This window comes from Haliaeetus albicilla, chromosome 1 (genome assembly GCF_947461875.1).
Source record: "Haliaeetus albicilla chromosome 1, bHalAlb1.1, whole genome shotgun sequence".
In the NCBI taxonomy this organism is placed as follows: domain Eukaryota; kingdom Metazoa; phylum Chordata; class Aves; order Accipitriformes; family Accipitridae; genus Haliaeetus; species Haliaeetus albicilla.
The window spans coordinates 586,499-607,873 of NC_091483.1; the positions used below are offsets into that span (position 1 = coordinate 586,499).

The following is a 21,375-nucleotide window of genomic DNA, read 5'->3' on the forward strand; positions in this document are numbered from 1 at the left end:
CAACATAAATTTATGAAAAGAACTATATGAAGTGACTGCCAGTGGCACCAGGATATAGGACTTGATGGCTCATTAGGTACTTTCCAGAGCCAAATATTCAACTTCAGAGTAACAAAATAGGCCTTATTTTCCACTTGATTTTCTTTGGTGTCACTTTCAGTTGTCTCTGCTTTCTGTCCTATTGGGTGAAAAACTTGATTAGTTTCCAGCTTGTATCTTCTGTCTGTAGAAAGGGAAATAAAGAAAAGAAATTAGCTTCTTACTAACATTGGAAGTGACTTGATTCCAAGGTCATTCTTAAGCCTTACAGGTGTGAACTAAAAATACCAAGAGCTGCTCTGGAAGAGCAAATTGAAAATCAAGCCTAATTTTGCTCGAGCTGCACAAAGACTCACTTAAAAAGTACCTCCACATCCTCTCCAAGATCATTAATATTAGCATTTAAAAGAGTGTAACATGTAATATGAAACACTTAATAAACGACTGAAAAAAAGAAAAAAAGGATTGACTGAGGTACTTGATTTTCTTTCAAACTAGGTACTCTTGAGCTTTGTTTTCTAAGGAAATGAGTCTTCTAAAACAGTCCTATGAATAGCTTTGATCACATTACTAAATTTCAGCCAAAGCTGGAAGAGAAGGCACAAGTCATGTTACATGCTAGAGTTCTCTTAATGGACTGCTGGACAGAGAAGCCCTCCCCTTTTCCTTCCCTCTTCTGCCCCAGGTAAAGCTGCACCCCGAGCTCATCACCCGCCCTGTTTGTGCTCCAGGCTGCCCAGTTCGTGCAAGGGCAGTTCAGAATCAGACACAACAAACACTGACTTGTCCAAAAAGCTGTTAAGAGGGCAGGGGAGGGAAGGGTATTATAAGAGCAGTATGAGGTATATCCCCATGTGTGGGGAAAGACATGAGGGGAGGCATTCTGGGACTGGCATAGCGAAGGCACGTGGATATAACGTAAATCCAAAGGCAGCTGGACAGTTCATTATTTCCTCTGTTCACAGTTTGGTTTATTATTTGTATCTACATTTATATCTCATCACACTTAGGTAAGCCTTATTGAAAAAGGTGAAATAAACCAGCCCATTTCTCACAACTAGTGCTGCTACACTTGCAGGGTTCAGGGAACTCTATGAATTCCAGAACACACAGGCTAGAAGCAGCAAAAGGACACCTGTCCTTTTCTCCTGCAGCAGGACAGGTGAAAAGCCAGAGGCAGCATTACAGTAGTGTTCAACTACACCTGCAATAGAGAAATCCTCAGCCAGGTAGTGGCAGCACTGCTCATCATTCTTTCAGGCAGTGTAAAGAGGTTAGAAAAAGTATATGGATTCGTAGCAAACGTGCACATTAGTGTAACTTCATTTTAAGCCTTCACTTGGCAACAAAAATGTGCTCAACTGCAGAAATAAAGCACTAAACTGTAAGGTTCAGTATATATTTTGAGGTTTCTAGGGAGAAGACTTGCTCAGCTCAAACTAACACAGTGATGATAATGATGTGCATACTAAGGAAAAGTTGAATCTGTGTCTCTGAGGTCTCTCCATTTTCTGAGAATCTAGAAAAGACAACAGAATCTGAAAGTTCAGAAGAATTCTGACAGTTTATCATTACTTCTATCTTCTACTTTGTTATTAAATACCATCAAATACAACTGGAATTCTTCCTAGGCACTAGGTCAATTGCTCAAAATCAGTGCAAAATACAATTAAGGCCAATGAGAGAAAGAACATTCTCCTTAACTAATCATCAGTAAGGAAATACAGAATCTCCCCAAAATGCAAGCAATATTCCTCTTTAATACACTAGGCAACAACCAACTGCTCACTGTTCTTTTACATTAAAGGAAAATTCATTCCTACTCTTTCTTACAGCAAAGCCAAGAAAAGGTGCATTTTTATTATTCACACAAAATGTTATCATTCCTTGGAATGAATTAAATTGTTTTTTCTATTTCAAGTAATAGTCGCTTTCTCCCTAACCTCTGTGTTCCTTGATACACAGCACAGTGAAGTTTTAGCCCATCAAATCTTCAATGCAACAATAATTCAAAGACAGGAAAGTTGAAAGTCAAACAGCATTTAAAAGCAGCTCAGTAAGTCCACACCAGAGCTTCAGGACTTGAAAATTAGTAATCAAAAGCAGAGTGTTCAGGCTACTCTAATATAACAAGAAATTATAAACAGAATTACTACGTTCTTTGTTGAAGAACACTGTATTAAAGATCATCATTCACAAATACAAGAGAAAGCATAAATTTGCTCTTGTACTCATCTGGAGCACTGTTCAAACAAAAGTTGTTTGTCTTCCCCTTGTTTTACTAGAGACCTTATGAATTCTGTTGTAAAGCCAACAGTCATCTAATTCACAAAGCCATTCAAACCAGCTGCACACATTTTGTGAAGACATACACACCTCAGCAGTTAAGGGAGTATTTTTGAACCACATCTCCCACAGCGGACTATACAAAGACACTTTGAAAGGAGATGATCCATCAGTATTTATACGTTATATATTCAAAGTGTTTTATTTATTTGATGCCTAATGTACACATGTAAAACTTTCATTGAAGCAGTAAATATTTATTCCACTCAATTTGTAAAAATGTAATGATGTACCGTAAGTGCGTAAGTGGAACAGCTTTCCAGAAGACACAGCCAAAGCAATCCTGTAGGGCTGCCTTCGTTTTGCCAGAAAATGCCATATCGCTATTAAAGAACTGCGACTCAATGTACAACTGAGAAAATCTGCATTTATCAGTATGGAGTGTCCAAAATTGGGGGGGGGGGGGGGTGTTGCAATTTTTTCCTTCTTTTCTTTTTGCCAAACACAACAGCATTCAGGGAACAGAGACTATGAAGTAACAGAATGAAAGACATCACTGGCACAATAGGAAGTATGTAAAATTATGAACACAGACTATCTTAAAGCAGAACATGACCACAAGATCTATCCAGTGTGGTAATTAATGCCAGCAAAAGAGTTTATACATGCAAATGCTCCTTTGTTAGAGTTTCACATCTACACTTTCTTTGAGAATGGTTTCCTCCCCTTTAGCAGTGTGAAAAACTTAGAGGAAGTGAGACTGACTTAGCTCTTCAGACATTAAGACCATCAGAAATATAGTGCGAATGTATAAAGTTTAATCTAATTTCACTTACTTAATGCTTAATCAATTTAGGTTAAATGAAATGAAAGGGTAAATAGGGTTTGCCATTGTTTAAGTTGATCTAAATCGATGGTTTGCAGAGTTAAGTCAAATTTTCCCAGACTGAAACATTGCTGAATTTCAGATGTGGAGAGACATTTCACTAGCGGACAGAAAAAAAGTTCTACAGATGGTACTGCAAATACACTTTTCAATCATTCTTGTGCTCTATGAAGTGGGTGAAAAAGCCCCTCTAACTGACTTTTTTTAAGTACAGAGATCAAAGTGAACTTTATTCTTTTTGCTGAAGTAGATGTATATACTTACGTAGACAAGAAGCAGACATTTGCATGAAATCTTCTTTTCAATCCTGATATAAAATAATGTGAAATTTTGCCCCCCCTTTTTTTTTGCTTTTCAACAAAACAGTTGTATACAAAAATTTTACTGTATAATACTATATAGAATAGCACGTGACCTGCTCTTAGTGGCTTGCATTTTTACCAGCAATATGATCACTATTGTCTGTCATGAAAGTCACCAGCATATATGTTAAAAGATGAAGAACATTAGAACAAAGTCTCGCTCAGTTCCATTTTTAGAGACACAGTGAACAACTGCAATAGAGGAAATAAAATTTCTTCAGGCGGCTCCAGGATATCAGACCTTGAGTCAATAAATTTATCTTTAGAAAAATACATGTCCTTCTCTTTAAGGAATAAAGTAAGCTTTTTTTCTTAATTCCATAATAACAAATAATCAAGCTTTTGAGTTCTATCACTTATAAAAAGATTCTCAGTCCACAAAGAAACTATAAGATGTCCATATATGTTCTCCACACAATGCCAAGCAAAACTGAATTTCACTAGAGTGATGGAACAGAGAGAGAAGGCAGGAATTCTTTCCTGTTTTCTTTTTTCTGTCTTTCCATCTTCTCATTAGAAAAAACTTCTCACATCCAGCCAGTAGTAGCCAAGAACAGTGTACATTGATCTCAAGACACCTATTTTGCACACAGCTGATGAAATTATTCCTGCTTTTTTAAAGACAAAGTTTAGAAAAGTCTCTGGGACTGCTGGCATCCCTAAAATGTTTATTTCAGAACTGCCTATCACTTTGCCACAGGAGGCACAGGACTATTACTTTTGTGAAATATCCATTCCCTAGAGATAAACCTGCAAGCACCATTTCTAAAAGTAGATCTTCTTTGCATTAAGCCAGGGTACACTGACTGATAAACGAATACCAGTTCCATACTGTGATGGGAAGTGAACATTTTTGGCTGAATTAAAACCAGAACCATGTTGTTCACGTAGGAAAGGACTGAGGACACTTTTTTCATGAAATCCTAATATTTAGTTTCCTCTGTTCTTGGTAATGACTTGGTGGAAGTACTTATAAATGTTCACATACTCCTTTCCAAAAAAGGCAAAGTATGGAACACATTCTACTGCAGAAAGTCAGATCAATTACTTGCTTTATATGTTAGCAGGCTGCTTTTACCCAAACCAATGCTGTTATGCTTGAAGAGGAGATTAAAAGAACATAAACGACATCCCAAACTCCACAGTGACAACATAGAAATACAGAGCTTGTGTAAGCTTTGCTATCTTGCGTGCCCAACGTCTCTACTTTGGAGAGCTTTTTCGACAAGTACACCATATATGGTAATTCCTCATGAAAATCTCAAACTCTCACAGTATTTTGGTCCTTTTGGATGTTTTTCTGACAGGACTCTTAGTTCCATGGTCTGCAAATGACAAAAACAGCATTTACTTTGACTGTCTGAAGATGACTGCAAGTTGCTTAATTTTTGTAAATGGATTACCATTTTAAACCACTAGTCTATGCTATAGAAATCTAACAGATATACTTGACTTTCTAGCAATGATGGCCTTGTTTACCAAAACTTCAGAACTCCAACAGCAGTATCTGCATTTTTACTATTAAAATTAAAATGAGCAAAGATTACTTACACATTTCTTTATTTGGGGAAAACAAACAAATAACCCTCCCACATAACATCAACAGAATTACTGGACTAGAAATCCATAGAAAACCATTTGTCACTAAATGGGGTTGGGATCTGGACCTTTCAACTGAAACCTGCAACAGCAGTCTGCATCTTTTGCATACTTGTTCAAAACGGGGTAATTATAGCTCATCTTTACTATCATCCAAGATTAATCCCTGTCCCTGGGTAGTTTTCACACTTTTTTGACAACTGTGCCTAGTGATCAGGTGAGAGAATTCATGCAGACTGTTCAGATATTCGGTGATGAGAGCAATAAGAACAGAAGATAATTTCAAAGAGAGTAACAATAGTACGCTCTGCTAGTGAAAAGAGCTTTCCTGTATTTTCAGTGTCATTGGAATTACTTTTCCATTTGTACTACAGCAGAGATGATGATCATCAGCATTTATAAGAAATATCCCCTGCTGTGAATTGGATAGGTTTCAATTTGAAGAGCAGGAAAAAAAATAAAATCAAATTATAATGGCATTTCCTATCACAACCACCATTTGCCTGGATCTAAGAGGGAATATTTAGTGGAGCTTTTTCATCTTTGAAGATATGCTCACATATGAGACTAGAAAATTTTACACAGCAGACCAAGCTTTGCATATTGTTAATAATGAACTCAAGCAAGAAAAAGTTTTGCCAAAAATACAGAAGACACTTAAAAAAACATGAGATAAAAGCAACTGTATTTCATCTTAATCAAAATGAAAGTGACAGCAAAAATTTAAAAATCAATGAGGGCTTTTTTGTTTTGAAAATTTAAGATGGATGCTGAACTGCTAAATATTAAAATAAATAAATAAATGAATTGATAAACAACACATGCATAGAGTGGCGTCTTTTTACAGAGTTACAAAGCGGCAGGGGTTTTTTAGCTTGCAAAACTGTTGTATTTACTTTCATATGGTCAGCGCCTGCATTCTACTTGGTTAATAAAGTACAGCAACAAGACTTATGACTTCCATATGCAATCTTAAATAAAAAAAATTAGTGTAGTGCACAAATAATAAACAGATGTTTTAAGTGTTCAAAGCTATAAGGGATACACATTTCAGAATAAACTGAACAAGCCACCTAAGGAAAGTGATTATTTAGGGGGGCAAAACCAGTTATTTCTACTAAGAAATGTTAAAGCAATAACCACTTTGTAACTGTTTATTCAGAGGGAAAAAAAACAAAGAGCGTTTAATCACCCTCACAATTCAACCTTGGTAGCCATGTCAGTGGCTACCATACTTACCACTGAAAAATTAACTAATTTGCCAATGAAAATACAAAGTAATCACTAACTTGGTTATTATTTAACATATTACAAACCCAAGCCTTGGGAAAAATAATCTAGAGCTCAAATTTTAAATAAGATGGGAGAGTTAGAACACCATTATCGGGCATTACTGGCAGGATTTTGGTAGTGGGGTGCTGCAGGAGTGACTCACGTGGCAGGAGGTCGTGAGCTGCCTTGTGCTGCTCATAGCCAGTTCCAAAGCTAGTGGTAAGCAACTCACTGCCTACCAAAACATCACCTAGCCAGGGGAGCCATGGCACCTCTGCCCAAACGTACTGAAAAGCGAGCAGCAGTCACTAGAGGAGGGGCCGAAGCCCACGGAGGGGACCCATCCCTGAAGGGCTGCGGCCTGTGGAGAAGTCATGCTGCAGCAGAGGAAAACAAGAAAGAAGCGAGGAGTGGCAGAAGGAAAACATCACACACACAATCCCACCCTCTTGTGCCACCCCTTATCTCACCAAAGGAGTTGGGATGCACAGTGTCAATGTGCAGTAAAAACAAGGGTACCCGAGACTGGGAAATGGGAGAGGAGAGATGTTTGACTGAAGCTGAGCCTGGAGAAGGCACGGAAAAAGGCATTTTCTTAATTGTTTGGGGTCTTGTTTTGTTTTGTTTTCATCTTCTCAGTACTTTAAACAGTGATCTGAAGTTTTATGTTAACTGGCAAAAAGTTAAATTCAGTAACAACTCCCTGAGCCAAGGCTGTTTGCCTGCAATGCATGTTGCAAACTGGTCACCAGGAAGACCACAGTATGTCATTTTGAAGCATGTATTTTAAAAGGAAAATACACTTAGTATTTGCTTCACAGAAGACTACTACAAAAAATGGTCTGCACCATAGAAAGCTATTAAAATATTAAAAAACCAAAACAAGAACAGGTTAATATCTATGCATATGCAGGTTAATGAGGATGAACAAAGTTATAACCAAACCAGCTACCAGGCATCATGCTCTACTGATCAGGTATTCCTCATTTGTGATGGCTCAAGAAGCTGCCTCATGGCTCAAGAACTTTTGTGCAAATATTTCAATTTTAGACTGACCACAGAAATATTCTTTACTGACTGTTTCCACAGTGCACAACAGGATTCCTAAAACTTACTTTTAACAACAAAAACAACAAAAAAAGCAAAGTTCTACTGTATTTTTCTTGAACTTTCTGTCCAACTTCAGATCCTACTGAACTTCAGTTGCTTCCAAATCAGGCTTTGGGTGTATACCGTAGCTATTCCATCCTCTGATGTGCAATGCGGAAGTAGTAAACCAGATAGTTTTTTGACTGGAACAAAACTTTTTTTTACTGTATATTCTTTATGCATACAGCACTGAAACCTGAGCATCTCATTTATGCAAAGCATCCCTATTTCTAGATACCACATAAAAATTCCAGAGTACTCAGCATTCACTATAGATATATAATTTGAAAGTATTTTTATATGAAAATTATACATTTTATACTGTTGGCACAGAATACAGCTCATTTTCCCAGTTAAGAGCTGAATGACTACAGCATGCTTAAAAGTATTTGTTTCCACTGTGCAAAAACAAGGCAATATAGGTTGATGATAGGCTAGGACATATTAAACTGCAAGACTCTTTAGATTAATTTACATGTTCTTCTATTTAAAACAAAACAAAAACAGTTTTTGTCCTCACTAGCTCCAGGAAGCATTAAGCGCTGCAGATGAAGTACTATCTCCATTTAGAAAGTTAGCTTTATCTCCTGGATCTGGTATTTGCCTACACTGTTCTGACTTCACACCTGCTCTTACAAACATGCCGTTATATACATATTTGTGTCTCAAAATTAACCTACAGGCTATAAATACCCACACTTACACTAATTAGATTAAACACCATTAAGCAGATCAAGCTGAAACTCACTCCCTCCTCCTCCTCAGTCTGCATCCCCCACTTCTTGACTAATCAGTTCTTTCTGGTAAAATCTGAAAGTTATCCAATTCTCCCTCTGGAGTATTCTTTAGCACCCCTACCAAAAATATGCGCTAGAAAAATCAGCTACTCAAAGCATGATTTGCCTTTTTACACACACAACATTGGAATTTCAAAAGCACTGGTGCTGACTGTGGGATTTGTGCTACTACAGTATTAAGATTTTCACAATCTTCTAATCAACATCACATCTTTGTACTCTCTCTACGAGGGACCAACTTCAAGGGTAATTAAACAACCTTCCACCCTTTGCAGGTGTAGGCTAGCTGTCTCCAATTTACTGTCTCTGAGGCTGGGGTCTTGTGAGTGCTGAGTCCTTTTAATGGCCTCTTGATGCTGGAAGCAGAAGTATTTCTGCTCCTTCACTACTGGCCACAGAAGTTCATTCGCCTCCACTATTCACGCTTGGGTGCCTGTCAGACCTTCTGTAACCCAAATTTAACTTAACTATACCAGCAAAAACTAGACAAGCAGTTTTTCTTCTGGGTTAGTTTTCTGCCAGGTTATTTAGTTGCATCAGCTCATATGGAAGTGTCTGACAAGAGCCAAACCAACACAAAGGCGAGCTGCTATACTGGCTCAATGCCTTCTAAAACTGCAGTCCCACTATGTATTTGGAGGCCTTCTGATCACAACTGCCGAAGCAGCAGCTGTATACTTGCTAAACAGAGGAATATCCAAACTAGGCTGTGCAGAAAGTTTAAAACATAAATCGTACTCAGTATTTTTTCTTCATATACAGTAAGGCTTTTTAACTAAGGGGAATAGTGTGGAAAACAATGAAAACAAAATACAGTATTTGGCAGACTATAGCTTTTCCCCAGTCCCACTTATCTACTGAACAAATTCTGCATTAAATTAAAGCAGGTGGTGGTGGGGTATTTGTTGCTCCAAGTTCAAGCTGCTCATTCCCGGTAAGCCTAAAGGACAGTCATCTCCTTACTGTATTAACACCTTCTAGTTTATGTCACATGTTCTTAAAACCACTAATACAGTAAAAGTGAACAGGTAAGAAAACATGAGATACAATGACATTTATTTAAAATAATCCCTCAAGAACTGACAAAATAGTTGTTTTAAGTAATTGCTTATGTCTCAGGAATATTAAAGTCAGCTGCCTCAAAAAAAATTTTTTTTACATCATCATTTTAAAGGAAGAGTGCAGAAGTTAACTATTCATTCGATTACTTACCAATCAAGATTTGACCTGTTTTCATTGCTGAACTACCTGGCACTAAGCCATGTACTACAAGCTTCTCTTCACTGATTCCTCTGATGACTTTATTCTTCCTGCCTTGTTTTTCCGCTCTTCTGCTCCATGAAGACTGATGGACAATCCCTACTAAGGCCTCCAGCAGCCTGTGCTGCTCATCTTCTTCAGTGCTGTACAGTTTTCTGGGATTTACATAAACATATACATCTTTGTATTTTTGCTGCACAGTGACACCCATTTTCTGAGCAGACTGGTGTTTCAATATGGAAGTAGGACCAGTGGAGTGCACATTACAGCTTCCACTGCCTTTCTTATCAGAATGCTTTGGTAAAAGATTCTTCTTTTTTAATATTTTGGTCAATTTCTTCAGTTCATACTTTCTTTCTTTTCGTGATCCCTCTTGAATAACTTCAGCTTCATTTTCACGAAACCTGACATGATTCACTGCTGGCATTTCTGGACAGCTGTTCTGAAGCAGAGTTTCTTCCTCACTTTCACTCAATTCTAAATAAAATAATTCCCCATTTTTCTGCACACCATCCAACCATTCAGGTTCAAGGTCACTGGGAAAGAAAGAAGAAAGATCAGTGACAGCTCTAATAAGGAAGACTGCTATGCAAGTGACATCTGATTACTTCAAGTAGGGAGAGGATAGGGAGAGTGCAACAGGGAGGCGGGGGGGGGGGAGGGAAAAAAAAAAGTTGCCTCCTGAATTTCAACTGCTTTAAGTTTGCCACAAGGGTAAGAGCTCTTCTCAGACAAATGATGGATATGGCAAGTAAAGACATCCCTCACAAATGTTAAAAGAGTTTCTTCAAATGCCTTACAGGAAAACAGCCATTGCAAAAAGCAATATTCCCTTTTCTGAAAACAAACAAACAAAACCAACCCCAAACCATTTCTTACATATACAGGTTTTAATTAGTAATTACATTCATGGGTATAATGGGGCTTTCTCTTAGAGAAAAAATGCCATCCTATTTGTTCTCTCCCATTATTTCTTCCCTTACGCATTTATAAGAAGGCTTGTACTTTGGAAAGACAAGAATAACATTTTAAAATCGCCTCAACATCACCAAAAAACCCCAAGATGAAATCTAGGTAACACTTTTTAAGGCAAGTTCAAAATAGCATACTCAAGCTCACAGGCAAAAATACACAAGAAGTAAAGAGGCAGCACTACTATAGAAAAAGTTCTAGCAGCTGGAGTGGATCACTAAGTCACTAGCAAGAAGCCGCTGCAAAGAAAAGGCAAAGCAACTACAGGATGTATTAACAGGAGTACCATCTGCACAACACAAAAATTTTTTTCCCTAATTTGGCAATGGCGATGTGTCAACCATGTCCAGTTTTGGATAGTACATTTAAAGAAAGATCTAAGAACTGGAACAAGCCCAGAGCACAGAGAGAAATAGTAAGTAGTTTATAAACATGTTTTAAAGGGAAAGAGACTGAAGGAAATCATACTCTTTTGGCTGAGAAAAAAACCAAACAAAAAATTATAGCTGAGAGGCAACAGACCAAATGGTCTACCACTCCCCTCCCCAAGATGAACCACAGAGTATTACTACAGAAGGATGAGGATCAATAATGGTCAAAGCAGGAGTACTTAGTGGTTTAATGTACCAAACTATTTAAGCTAAATATTAAGATAGCTTTTTGATCACCAGCCCCTCTCCAAAAACAAACAAAAAAAAACCCCAAAACAAAACAAAAAAAACCCAAACAAAAAACCCCCTCAGCATTAGCAGGCAATGTAAGGAACATCTGGGATGTTCTGTATGGAACATTTTCAGGAACAGACAAGAACAGTTCATTCTTCCTGAGTAGATGACAAACAGGTCTCCCGTTCTATGAATCTGAGTCCACACTGATAAAAATCAAATAAGGAAAAACTAGAATGGAGACTTACATCATAATTAATATCATTAGTTGTTTAAAGTTAACATACATTCATACATTTTATACTAGAACTAGCTAATTTTACTGACTCAAGGATGCAAATTCTGTTTAAAACTAGTATTATATAATTCAAATAGAGCATTTATTTGAATACACAGACATGATACAGCTTCAAAGTTTAGCTGAACAGAGAACATTGTACAAAGACATTGCAGCACAGCACCTTTAAGGGCTCAAAGAGAGGATCTGGCTGGACTAAGAATACAGAAAACGTCAGCATTACTCTCTTCCTGGAACCCCAGTGAGTTAGGGAGGTCTATGGATGTTGCAGACAGGAAGAAACATCATGCATTTCCTCTGTAGTTATTAATTATTTTGCCCAAATTGATAGTTTTAAAAGAAGAGCCACCACCTGTGATAATTTGGCTATTCCTGATAGTCATGGGTAAGTCAGAGTTTGCATCTTCCACCACATCTTACTCAAGATCTTGAGTATCTTACTCAAGCAAAGTATCAGAAAGATAAAAACACCTAAAGGCTGCTGTTAGAGCCAGACAATTATCTAACCTAACATCTCTCAAAAGGTGGTAGGTAAGAAATAACAAGACAGAGTTTTTCCTTGGTTTGTTTTTTTTAAGAAGTACTCCTGCAGTCTGGTGCATGTAAGCAAAATGGGGAAAAACCCAAAATTGATAAAGGAGACATTAGAAATTTACAAAGAAATAACATTTGGGTTAGCAGAAACTCCTGTGATGTGCGATAGCCTTTTTATTTCCTCTTTAAAAGGGACTGTGCTCTTTGGAAAAGCTTTCTTCTTTGGGGTAGATGTCAAAACTTCAGCTTGAATGCCAGTTCACACACTTATGTTCTCCAGCTTCCTTGCCTGTTTTCATTATAAGCTACTACATGGACCAAGGGGGAAAAAAAAGGGGGGGGTGGTGGTGGTGTGGTGTTTACACTGGGTCCACTCAAACAGAAGCGCTCCAGAGAGAAGGCTCTTCAAGGAGGGGCACACATGACAAAGTTCCTCTATGCAAATAAGCTGATAAAGACAGAAGACTGAAAAAGTGTCACAAGGGCATGAATTGCTCTCCTTGAAGGCATTTTCATGAAAGTAGTGTAAAGGTACTATTACTTTCTGAATACAGATCCATACAGACATCTAAAAAAGCAAAGTCTGAAATAAGAAATCTGCACCTAGTATGACAGGTTTTTTTCCTAATTTCACAATTGATTTAAACCAAGATAAAAGAAAAAAAAAATTATAATCTCATTTCCGTCTCTTCCCTTGTGCCAAAACAGGCAGTTACACAATAACCTGAGCTTCTGTGTAGGCCTGGAAGCTTCAATCGAGGGATCTAAAAATCTGGAAGACCCGGATTCCTCTAAGAACAGTTTCACGGATCCCACACAGATATTTCTTCTTTGGGATAAATGTCCGAAAAACTGTGCCAGTTGAAATTGTCCATGTATGGAAGAAACATATACTAGAAATGAAGGATCCAAGTTCTGATTCCGAAGCAAGTGACTGTTCTCACCCAAGGAAACTCAGAAACAATAAACAGTTAACATCTATGAGCCTTGTTTTAAAGCAATTAAAGAACAAACGAAGGATTAACTATTTTACTGCACCGTATGATTAAATTCCACCCATATGATACTTCGCAGAAGTAAAGATCATCTTTAGTTTTCCCAACCTTTGCCTACACAACAACAAAGTACAGCTTCAGACTGAGGCATCAACTTGGTATACGCAAAGCTGCCATCTTCTTTATAGCTATGGCTGCCTTGAGGGGTTCTGATCCATCACAACTAGTGAAAGTGACAGAAAACGTTAAACTCTGTTAAAATAGACAACACTATTAAAAAAACCAAACCAAAACCACACTATTTCCACAATGGCATATGGAAGCATTCGCTTCACACGTCTGCCTGAAAACAGGCCTTGGACAAAATCACAGGGCTCTGAGAAAGAAGCACTCTATCACCCTTACTTCTGCCCTCACATGAACGTTCCTTGGTGTGTCTTGGTTTTGTCACATCAGCTGTATTATCAAGCAGCACGGTTTCAACTGTCAGAAGTTTATTCTGGAAGTCAGTAACTGTTAATTCAGAACACCATTCCCAAGGTTTTTCTTTCTTTAATTTATCAAATATGGCAGATTATAAAACCAGATGCAGATAATCTGCCATTATCTTCAAATGCCATTATCTTCAACAAATGCCATTATCTTCAAATAGCTAACAGGCCTATCTTTGTACCTATTACTTTGGCAAACTGCACTCTGTTTCTCCCTCCCTTTTCACTACGAGTCACATCTTCACCTCTTGTTTCTGTACTCAGAAAGCTGGAGTGTTACAGGCCCAACAGGAGAAACTATTTGGACGCAAAATTAAAGCTTCACAGTACTGTTGATGCAGTGATACAAAAGACGCACCTCAATTTATCCAACAGTATTACACATTGTGTTCTGTGTTGAAAACTGTGGAACACAGCTTTAACCTCTGAACACATGTAAAGAACGCCAGTAAGTAGGCATTTTAGATGAAAGATTTAGGAAAAAAAAACCAAATACACACAAAAGAAAAAAAAGCATGGCTTCAGGCAGAAAAGTGTTACAGTTGAGTTCTGGCGTATAAACACATAAACAAAGTAAGGTAGGTGTGCACCCAACAGCTTTGTTTCTCACCCAGCCAGAAGTATGGGACAACTACAAAACCAAGTATACTTAAACACACATCAAACCTCTCCCACGTAAAATCTTCTTTTTCTTCCTCACCGCACTGCATAATGAAAATAACAGGCCGAACAAAATGCCATTGATTAGACCTCGAAATACACATTTGAACTGTCAAGCAGAGTTGCTTTAATGCAGGGATCTGACAGAGAGTAAGTTTTTATATGAATTAAAACCCAAAACCCTAATAAAAGAAAACGCCAGCGGTTGCGCACGCGACTTTAAAACATGTATTGGTATTACAGAGTGGTCTTCTCACCCACCGCTTCCCCAAAGCCAGGCCACTAAACCAGGAGGGCTGCACCTCCAGCGCCCAAGCATTTAGTACAGGCACCAGCCCGAGGGGCTGCCCGCTAGCTGAACTAACGCTGTCGCCCCCCACGTTACTTTTAGGGTTTCGTCAGAGAAACGCACTCTTAAAAAACGACCCGCCCGGGGAAAACCCCCGGCCCGGCCCACGTCCCCCCGCCCGGCCCCGCGGCAGCGGAGGGCACCGAACGCCGCCGTCCCCGCCCTTACTCGGAGCTCGCGGACGGCGAAGTGGCGGACGAGCCGCTCTCGCTGCCGCCGGTACCCGCACGCTCAACGCCTTCTCCCCTCGACGGCTCCATCCCCTCAGCGGCTCCGCGCCCACTCCCGCCATCCCCCCCGGACGCCATGACACCCGCACCCCAGCGCGCCGGGGGGGGGGGAGAAGGGGCACGTGACCCGCGCCCTGCCCTTCCCATTGGCGGGCCCGGCCCGGCGCCATGGAGACGAGGGGGGAAGCCTGAAGGCGCGTCCTGCCCAGGGCTGCAGCGCGCGGAGCGTTAACGGTCGCGGCGGCGGCACCGCCGCCTGTGAGGCCCGCGCCCACGGAGAGCCCCGGCACCGCCAGCCGGCCCCGGGAGGATCCGGCAACGGGCCTCAGAGCACCAGGCTTTCATAAGCAGTAATTACGGCGCGCACCGCTGCCCGCCTCGGGAGGAGGTAAAGCGTAGTTTTAGCGCGGCTTCTGACAGAAAGGCCAGCTCGCCTGCCCCCTTTGGCTGGCAAGAGGCGTAGTAAACGCTTCGAAGTGCCCAACCTCCCCGTTTAGTTCCTCAAAACAAACAGCTGAGTCTCGCTAGTCCCTTGAAAGTCTTTCAGTGTGTCAATAGGGAATGCATAATGGAGAACAGGCTATTTATGTAGTTGTCCGATACCAAGGTCTCAGCAACAGTTCCATAAAAGAGACTGTTAATGAAACTCAGAGTCCTGGAGTGAGCCTCAAAGCATTGCTTATAATCAAAAACTGATCCAGAGAAAGAAACGTGAGGTAAATAGTAATTTTCATCAAGTCAAATGGTTAGCAGTGGAATACTTCCATGCTTTATGTTATACCCCGTTATGATCATTTAAAGAGTTGAGAGAAACTACGATAACTTCTCTTTAGGTTAGTCAGGAGAACAGTTAGGTTAGGGAGGAGAGGCAAGGATGTGAGACAGACCCAAACAAGCTCGGTGATTTGGCACCTTAAAGCAGTCAAGGCAGTCTACAAATGCAAAATCATGCACAGTCAAGAGAGAGAGAAAAAAAACCTACTCAGTTTTCAGGACTTAAATTATTCACATCCATGAAAAACAAGACCCATGGCAACCCTGCAGACAACTTGCTGTGTAGCTATGTCAGTAAACACATCAGGACACGCATGGTGAATAAGGAAAGGGATGGAGAATAATTGTTGGAACATTTTTAATGCGTTGGATTTAATCTCTGCTCAGTGGGATATTTGCACAGCTTCAGCAGTGAGGTTTTATAGTCACAGAATTCTGGTATGAAATTCCTGTACTTGAAACTGTTTTAGGGAAGTGTTTGCTAGTAAGTGTGACTTCAAGTGAATTAACAGGAATGTTTTGGACTTGTATGCATGTGATTAAGGCTTCAACTGGAGTAGTTAGAGATACCTATACTAAATTTTGTGGCCATTCTGAAGTGCCTATACAAGACCTGATTTTACAGATAAATCACTGTTGTGTGGATTTTAAAGACAACAAACCTACCCAAAGGAGGAGACAAAAAAGTTTGTTCTAATATGGTTTCATTCAGTTCAGGACAGGATATGGTAGATAATTTAAGGTTTTTTTTTTTCCTATCTGAGCTGGCAACAACCACTTCATGCAAAGTATATAATCCCTGCATGTTAGGCAATTCTTTTAAAAAAACCAAAACAAACCAAAAATTCAGATCTTTAGTTGTTTCCAATTGTCAGAATGCAAGATATGCACCAACTTTCATTCTTTCTTTCACTTCCAGAAGAACAGGTGGAAAAAATATTTTAAAAGTACTCCACTTCCCAAACAATTTACTTTGTGAAAACAAAATAGTCTGCATAAACAGCATTTCCCAAAGTGTGTAACAAGTTACAATTTTCTAAGAGGAATACAGCAGGAGTTAGAATTTTAACAAAGGTAGGTGAGATACACTGTCCTGCCCTCCCTAATTCTGCTTGTATTTGCAAGCATTTTTAATACACTGAACAGCATACTGCAGTGTTTCTGTAGAGAAGTGATAGTCTATGCCAGATGGTCCTGTGTTAGTTATGTCAAATTTCACTGAGTTCAAGAGTTGGTTAATTGTTTCCAGTTGTTTGCTCAATAAGTGAGAAATACAGGCTCTCTAAAAAGGAGGCAGCAGTCTTACACTACTTGCTATTTTATAGGGATAACCATATCATGAAGGAAAGGATGATGGAAGATTTTGGTCCACCGAGAGAGGTAGTTGGGAGTCACCTAAGTATTTTTCTGAAATGAATGTGGAAATTTTGCTGCTGTGGGAACAATTAAAGATCGCAAGACATATCTCACACAGCAGGATTTTATTTTAGTGAAGACACAGATTTTCCCACACAATCCCTCTCGAGAGGAAAGCCTCTTATTTCTTGTGCGTAAATATTAGGAAAAGACTTGAAATAATTTGTCTTGTGGCAGATCCTTTACACTGAGTCCAAGTAGTTGGGCTGATGCTTCTCACTAAGGAACCCATAAGCCTTCTATGCTAGGTTGCTGTTATTAACAAGCAGATGGCAAAAATTTGCCACAGGGCATTATTGGCATCAATACTACTGTTCACCCTTACTGGACAACTGGTTAATGAGCATTTAAAAGTGGATAATTAAAAAGCACTCTCTTTTGCCTTAAGGTTGTTCTGATTAGCTGTTCCTGCAAGGAACTAAATCCATGTGTGGAAATTCATTTCAGAACAAGAGTTCCTTGTTACTTTTTTGGCTTAACCTGCTTCAAAAGCTATTGTACTTTAAAAATAACAGTCTACCTTGATCCACATTTATATTCAGGAGTAGATCATAGGTAAAAGACGCCAGTGTATAGGACACACCAAAGATATATACCAGTCCTTTCTAATAAAGGAGGAACATAACTAGGGCGTAACTCTATTTTTTGGTACTGTTGCATGGATACTTACGAACCCCTACTCCAACCACTGTCCAATTTAAACTACTAACATTTTTTCCACTGTTACATACTGACCGATGATTTTTTTCAACCTGATGATGAAGAAACAAGGCTGGAGTTACAGTCTTTCCTAGCAGCTAGACGGAAAAGCACAGGGAAATTTAGGACTAGCATTTATGACTACTCTAACTTGTCGCGTTTGGGTTTGTATAGTCAGGCCTGATCTTAGCAATTTTACCAGGACCCGTGATTCACTGATGATATACCGGATAGATTTCACTGGTTCACATTCAGCAGGCTTGTTGGGCCTGAATTGCGGATATAGTTGAGCTCTTCTCAACACAGGGCTGAAAACTGGGACAATGTTAAACCCCTGGTATACTGGGGTGAACTAACGCTCCCTCTGCTATGAGGGAATGCTACCTGATACTTAGGACTACCCAGTTTATGCCCATGAGGTGCCAGGGCACTATCCAGTGATTGTATCAGATCCCTGATATTTCAGCACTCTCCCTTTCTTCTTCAGGGTCATTCCCCCTGCTAAATGCCAGCGTGGGCAAAGAAGAGCACAGCCTGCAGCACTGTCTCTCTGCTATCTGAACAGTGCTCCAAACTGGGAGAATTCTCTAATGACTGGATCTGCCAGCTTTCTGGCTCTTTTGTTGGGCGTACACAGTATGAACAGCCCATAGAAATACTGCAAGATAAATCTTACTGGATGTACCTGTGCTATAGATGAATCTGTCTTTCTTACACAGACTATGTGTATCAACAGCATTTTAAGTGTCCCTTTGCTTTGCCCCTCCCCTTCCATACTTCAAATTACAGCTCTTAATTATTGTTAAAGAAATAAGAAGGCCTAAGTGACTTCTTATTGTTTCATTTTTTCCTTTCTCCTGGTTTTCAAATCAGATAATATTTCCAGGAAGGCTCTATCAACAACTGGACAGACATAACATGATATATTACAGGTATAACATGACACATTACAAGCAGATAAAACTAAGAGGAAAATATTTTCATCGTTGTTTAACAGTTCTGCTTCTTACTGCTAACCCCTGCTTTACTCAAACATCTGAAAAAAAACCTAATAGAAAATCTGGATTGCTGAAGAGTGACATTACAGGCTTTTCAACTATTGATTCCTATTGATTTTTTAGTCCTCCAGTGCACAGCATCAGCAAAAATGGGACAGAAGTTAAGTTCCTCTGTTTTAAAGATTAATGACAATACAGCTTTCCCCTACCCCACCAAAGTCTTTCTTAAGAGAGAAAAGACACATTTCACCGGCATTCCTTAATAAATAAGATTTTGTTATTACAAGGTTTACATAAAACTACACGAGTAAGACTGCAATTACAAAATCTGTTCACAGCTTTTCTGACATTATTGCATAGAGACCATCCATAGCAAAGTGGCATGAATTGAATGGTGACACTGGACTGTATACATATAAAGATACTAAATGGAGAATGAAGGCTACCTTTATGACCAAAGGAACAGAAATTTTGTGAGAAAACACTCCAGTGCTCAAGAAATAAAATAGACTGTTCTGACTTTTTAAGCTTTCTATATCAACTTCCCCTCTATGCAACCGGATGACAGAAAGTATTTCAGAAGAAGAACATAAAAACAACAGAAGACAGCCATGAAGAATTCAGGAAGACTAGTTCAACCCATCTCATTCTTTTGGAAAACAGTCTTACAGAGTTCCCTCTAGCATGAAAAGCAGCTGTAATTTCAAATAAGATTTTTCCTACTGTTTTTACTTCACTTTAAATCTACAGGCTTTTTTAGGATCACCTGCTATGCATAGCAGGCATGTCGAGCATGAAAGAAAACCATTATTTGCAGTCAGTCAACATGCAAATGTTTCAAGTATGAATAGCACCTTCTTACACCGAAAGTATACTAATATAAGCAATACCATGGGGCAGCATGCTTTTAATCCAACTTTGAAATGGAACATTTTCTGTTAAGTCACTGACAAATGCATGCGCAGGGTTTCAGATACCAGAGGGTCCCCTGGTAGCATATGGGCACGCTTATTTCTTATAAAGCAGCTTCAGAGTGCAATGCAGGAACAGGCTGATTCTGGCGTGCCCTCCTTGCTGCATTCAATGTTTTCGTCCTCAGTGTTCACAGGAAGGGATTTTAATCAACTATTCAGTTTGATGCTTTGAGCTGGAGAGAAGCTGAGTTAATAATTAGTTGTTAGTTTCCATAGCAAGAGCTGCTTGGAGTTGGCACTGAGAGAGCGTACCTTTTCTTTGCAGCAGGAAATAAATCAACCTAGCCGAGAAAACACGTTAGGAAATGGGCACTTTAGAGAACAACTGGAGATGAGCTTCTCTTGGATACTGCTGAATGGGATGGTGTTTTCCTTGTAAAGTTTAAGGGGCTCTCAGCCAGCGCAAAGAAAATGGCACTGAGGGTGGCTTTGAAAGTCCTGCATTGGCCTATTGGGTAAGATCCTATTGTCGAGATTTCTTCGGGGGGGGGGGATGCTGTGGAGAATTGCACGTTAGGGATGGTGAAGGCAGGGGAAAAAGCAGCAGCTTCTCACGCAGCGTGCCTCCCGCACATCCACCGAAGCAGTGCCCGTCTTGAGTTTGTGTGCGAGTTAAGATTCCCCCCCCCCCCCCCCCTTAAAGAAGGGTTCAAAACGCTTATGGAATTGATGCAAGAGAGTTTCCCTCTGCTCCCCCCCCCGCCTCCTTACACGTGTAAGGAACGCAGGCGTAGCCCCTGGGCTGCCATGCCGTCCTGCAGGGCGCCCTTCAAAGGGGCAGGAGGGGAGCTCCCCTCACCTGCAGGTCCCCCGCTTCTCAGGGAAGGCGGGAAGCCCGAGGGCGAGCGGCTGCCCCGCGGGCAGCCGCCCCTTGCCCTTCCCGCGACCACCGGGGCAGCCCCGGCTCCCGCCGCCCGCGGCGGCGGGCACGGCACGGCACGGCACGGCACGGCACGGCGCCTCCCCTGCCCGCGCCCGGGGAAGGTGAGGGAGGGGAGGCAGGGACAACGGCCCCTCTCCCTTCCTGCCTCCACAACAAAGGGCTGCCGCGGGGAAGCCTCCCCGGAGAGCCCGGGGGGCTCGCCGCTGCCCCGCGGGCCGCGCTGCCGTCCCGCCGCCCGGGGAGCTGCCGGCCGGCGGGTCCCGGCCGGGCTGCGGCGACCTCCTCCGGCGCAGCCGCCTCCCCGTCCCCGGCACTGACCTGTGCAGCAGGACGCTCTGCACCGAGTCCAGGTCCTCCAGGTTCCTGGTGACGGGCCGCGGGATGCTGTACCTGCCCGCCCCGAACATCGCGGGCGCCCGCGGCCCCTTCATCGCCTGCCCCGCGGCACCGGGGACTGCGGGCGGCCGCGGGGCAGGTGGGAGCCCTTCAACCCGCCCGCCTCCGCCGCGCCGTCCGCGCGGTCCTAGAGCCCGCCGGTGCCGCGCCGCGGGGCACGGGGGAAACGCGTCGCAGGCGGCCGAGAACGGCGGCGTGCGCCGGGGGGAGAGCCGCGCCGGTCCCGAAGAGATAGATGGTGGTCTGCCGCCGCCTGCCCCGGCCGCGGGGTCTGTCCCAGGCCTCCTACCGGCCGCCCAGGGGGGCTGCCTTACGCTGCTGCACGGTGTTGTTTCTCTCGGGAACTTGCAGACCCCGAAAACGCAAGTTTCGTATAAATGCAGTAAAATCG

At 41.2% G+C, this 21,375-nt stretch overlaps 1 protein-coding gene across 3 annotated transcripts in view; it reads right to left on the minus strand.

Annotated features, from left to right (window-relative positions):
* The window catches only part of INTU (inturned planar cell polarity protein), a 57,670-nt gene extending 36,588 nt beyond the window's left edge, over window positions 1–21,082 (minus strand). The window contains exons 1-2 of one of the 3 annotated variants that reach the window (XM_069795143.1): window positions 20,907–21,082; window positions 9,603–10,186 (exon numbers count right to left, since the gene is read on the minus strand). In XM_069795143.1, the coding sequence (XP_069651244.1) occupies window positions 9,603–10,186; window positions 20,907–21,019 (697 nt within the window). In that variant the 5' untranslated portion in view covers window positions 21,020–21,082. Of the gene's footprint in view, window positions 1–9,602; window positions 10,187–14,782; window positions 14,941–20,906 lie in introns of those variants that run through there. The other 2 variants (XM_069795073.1, XM_069794994.1) reach the window with 2 other exon arrangements.
* Window positions 21,083–21,375: the final 293 nt, after the last annotated feature.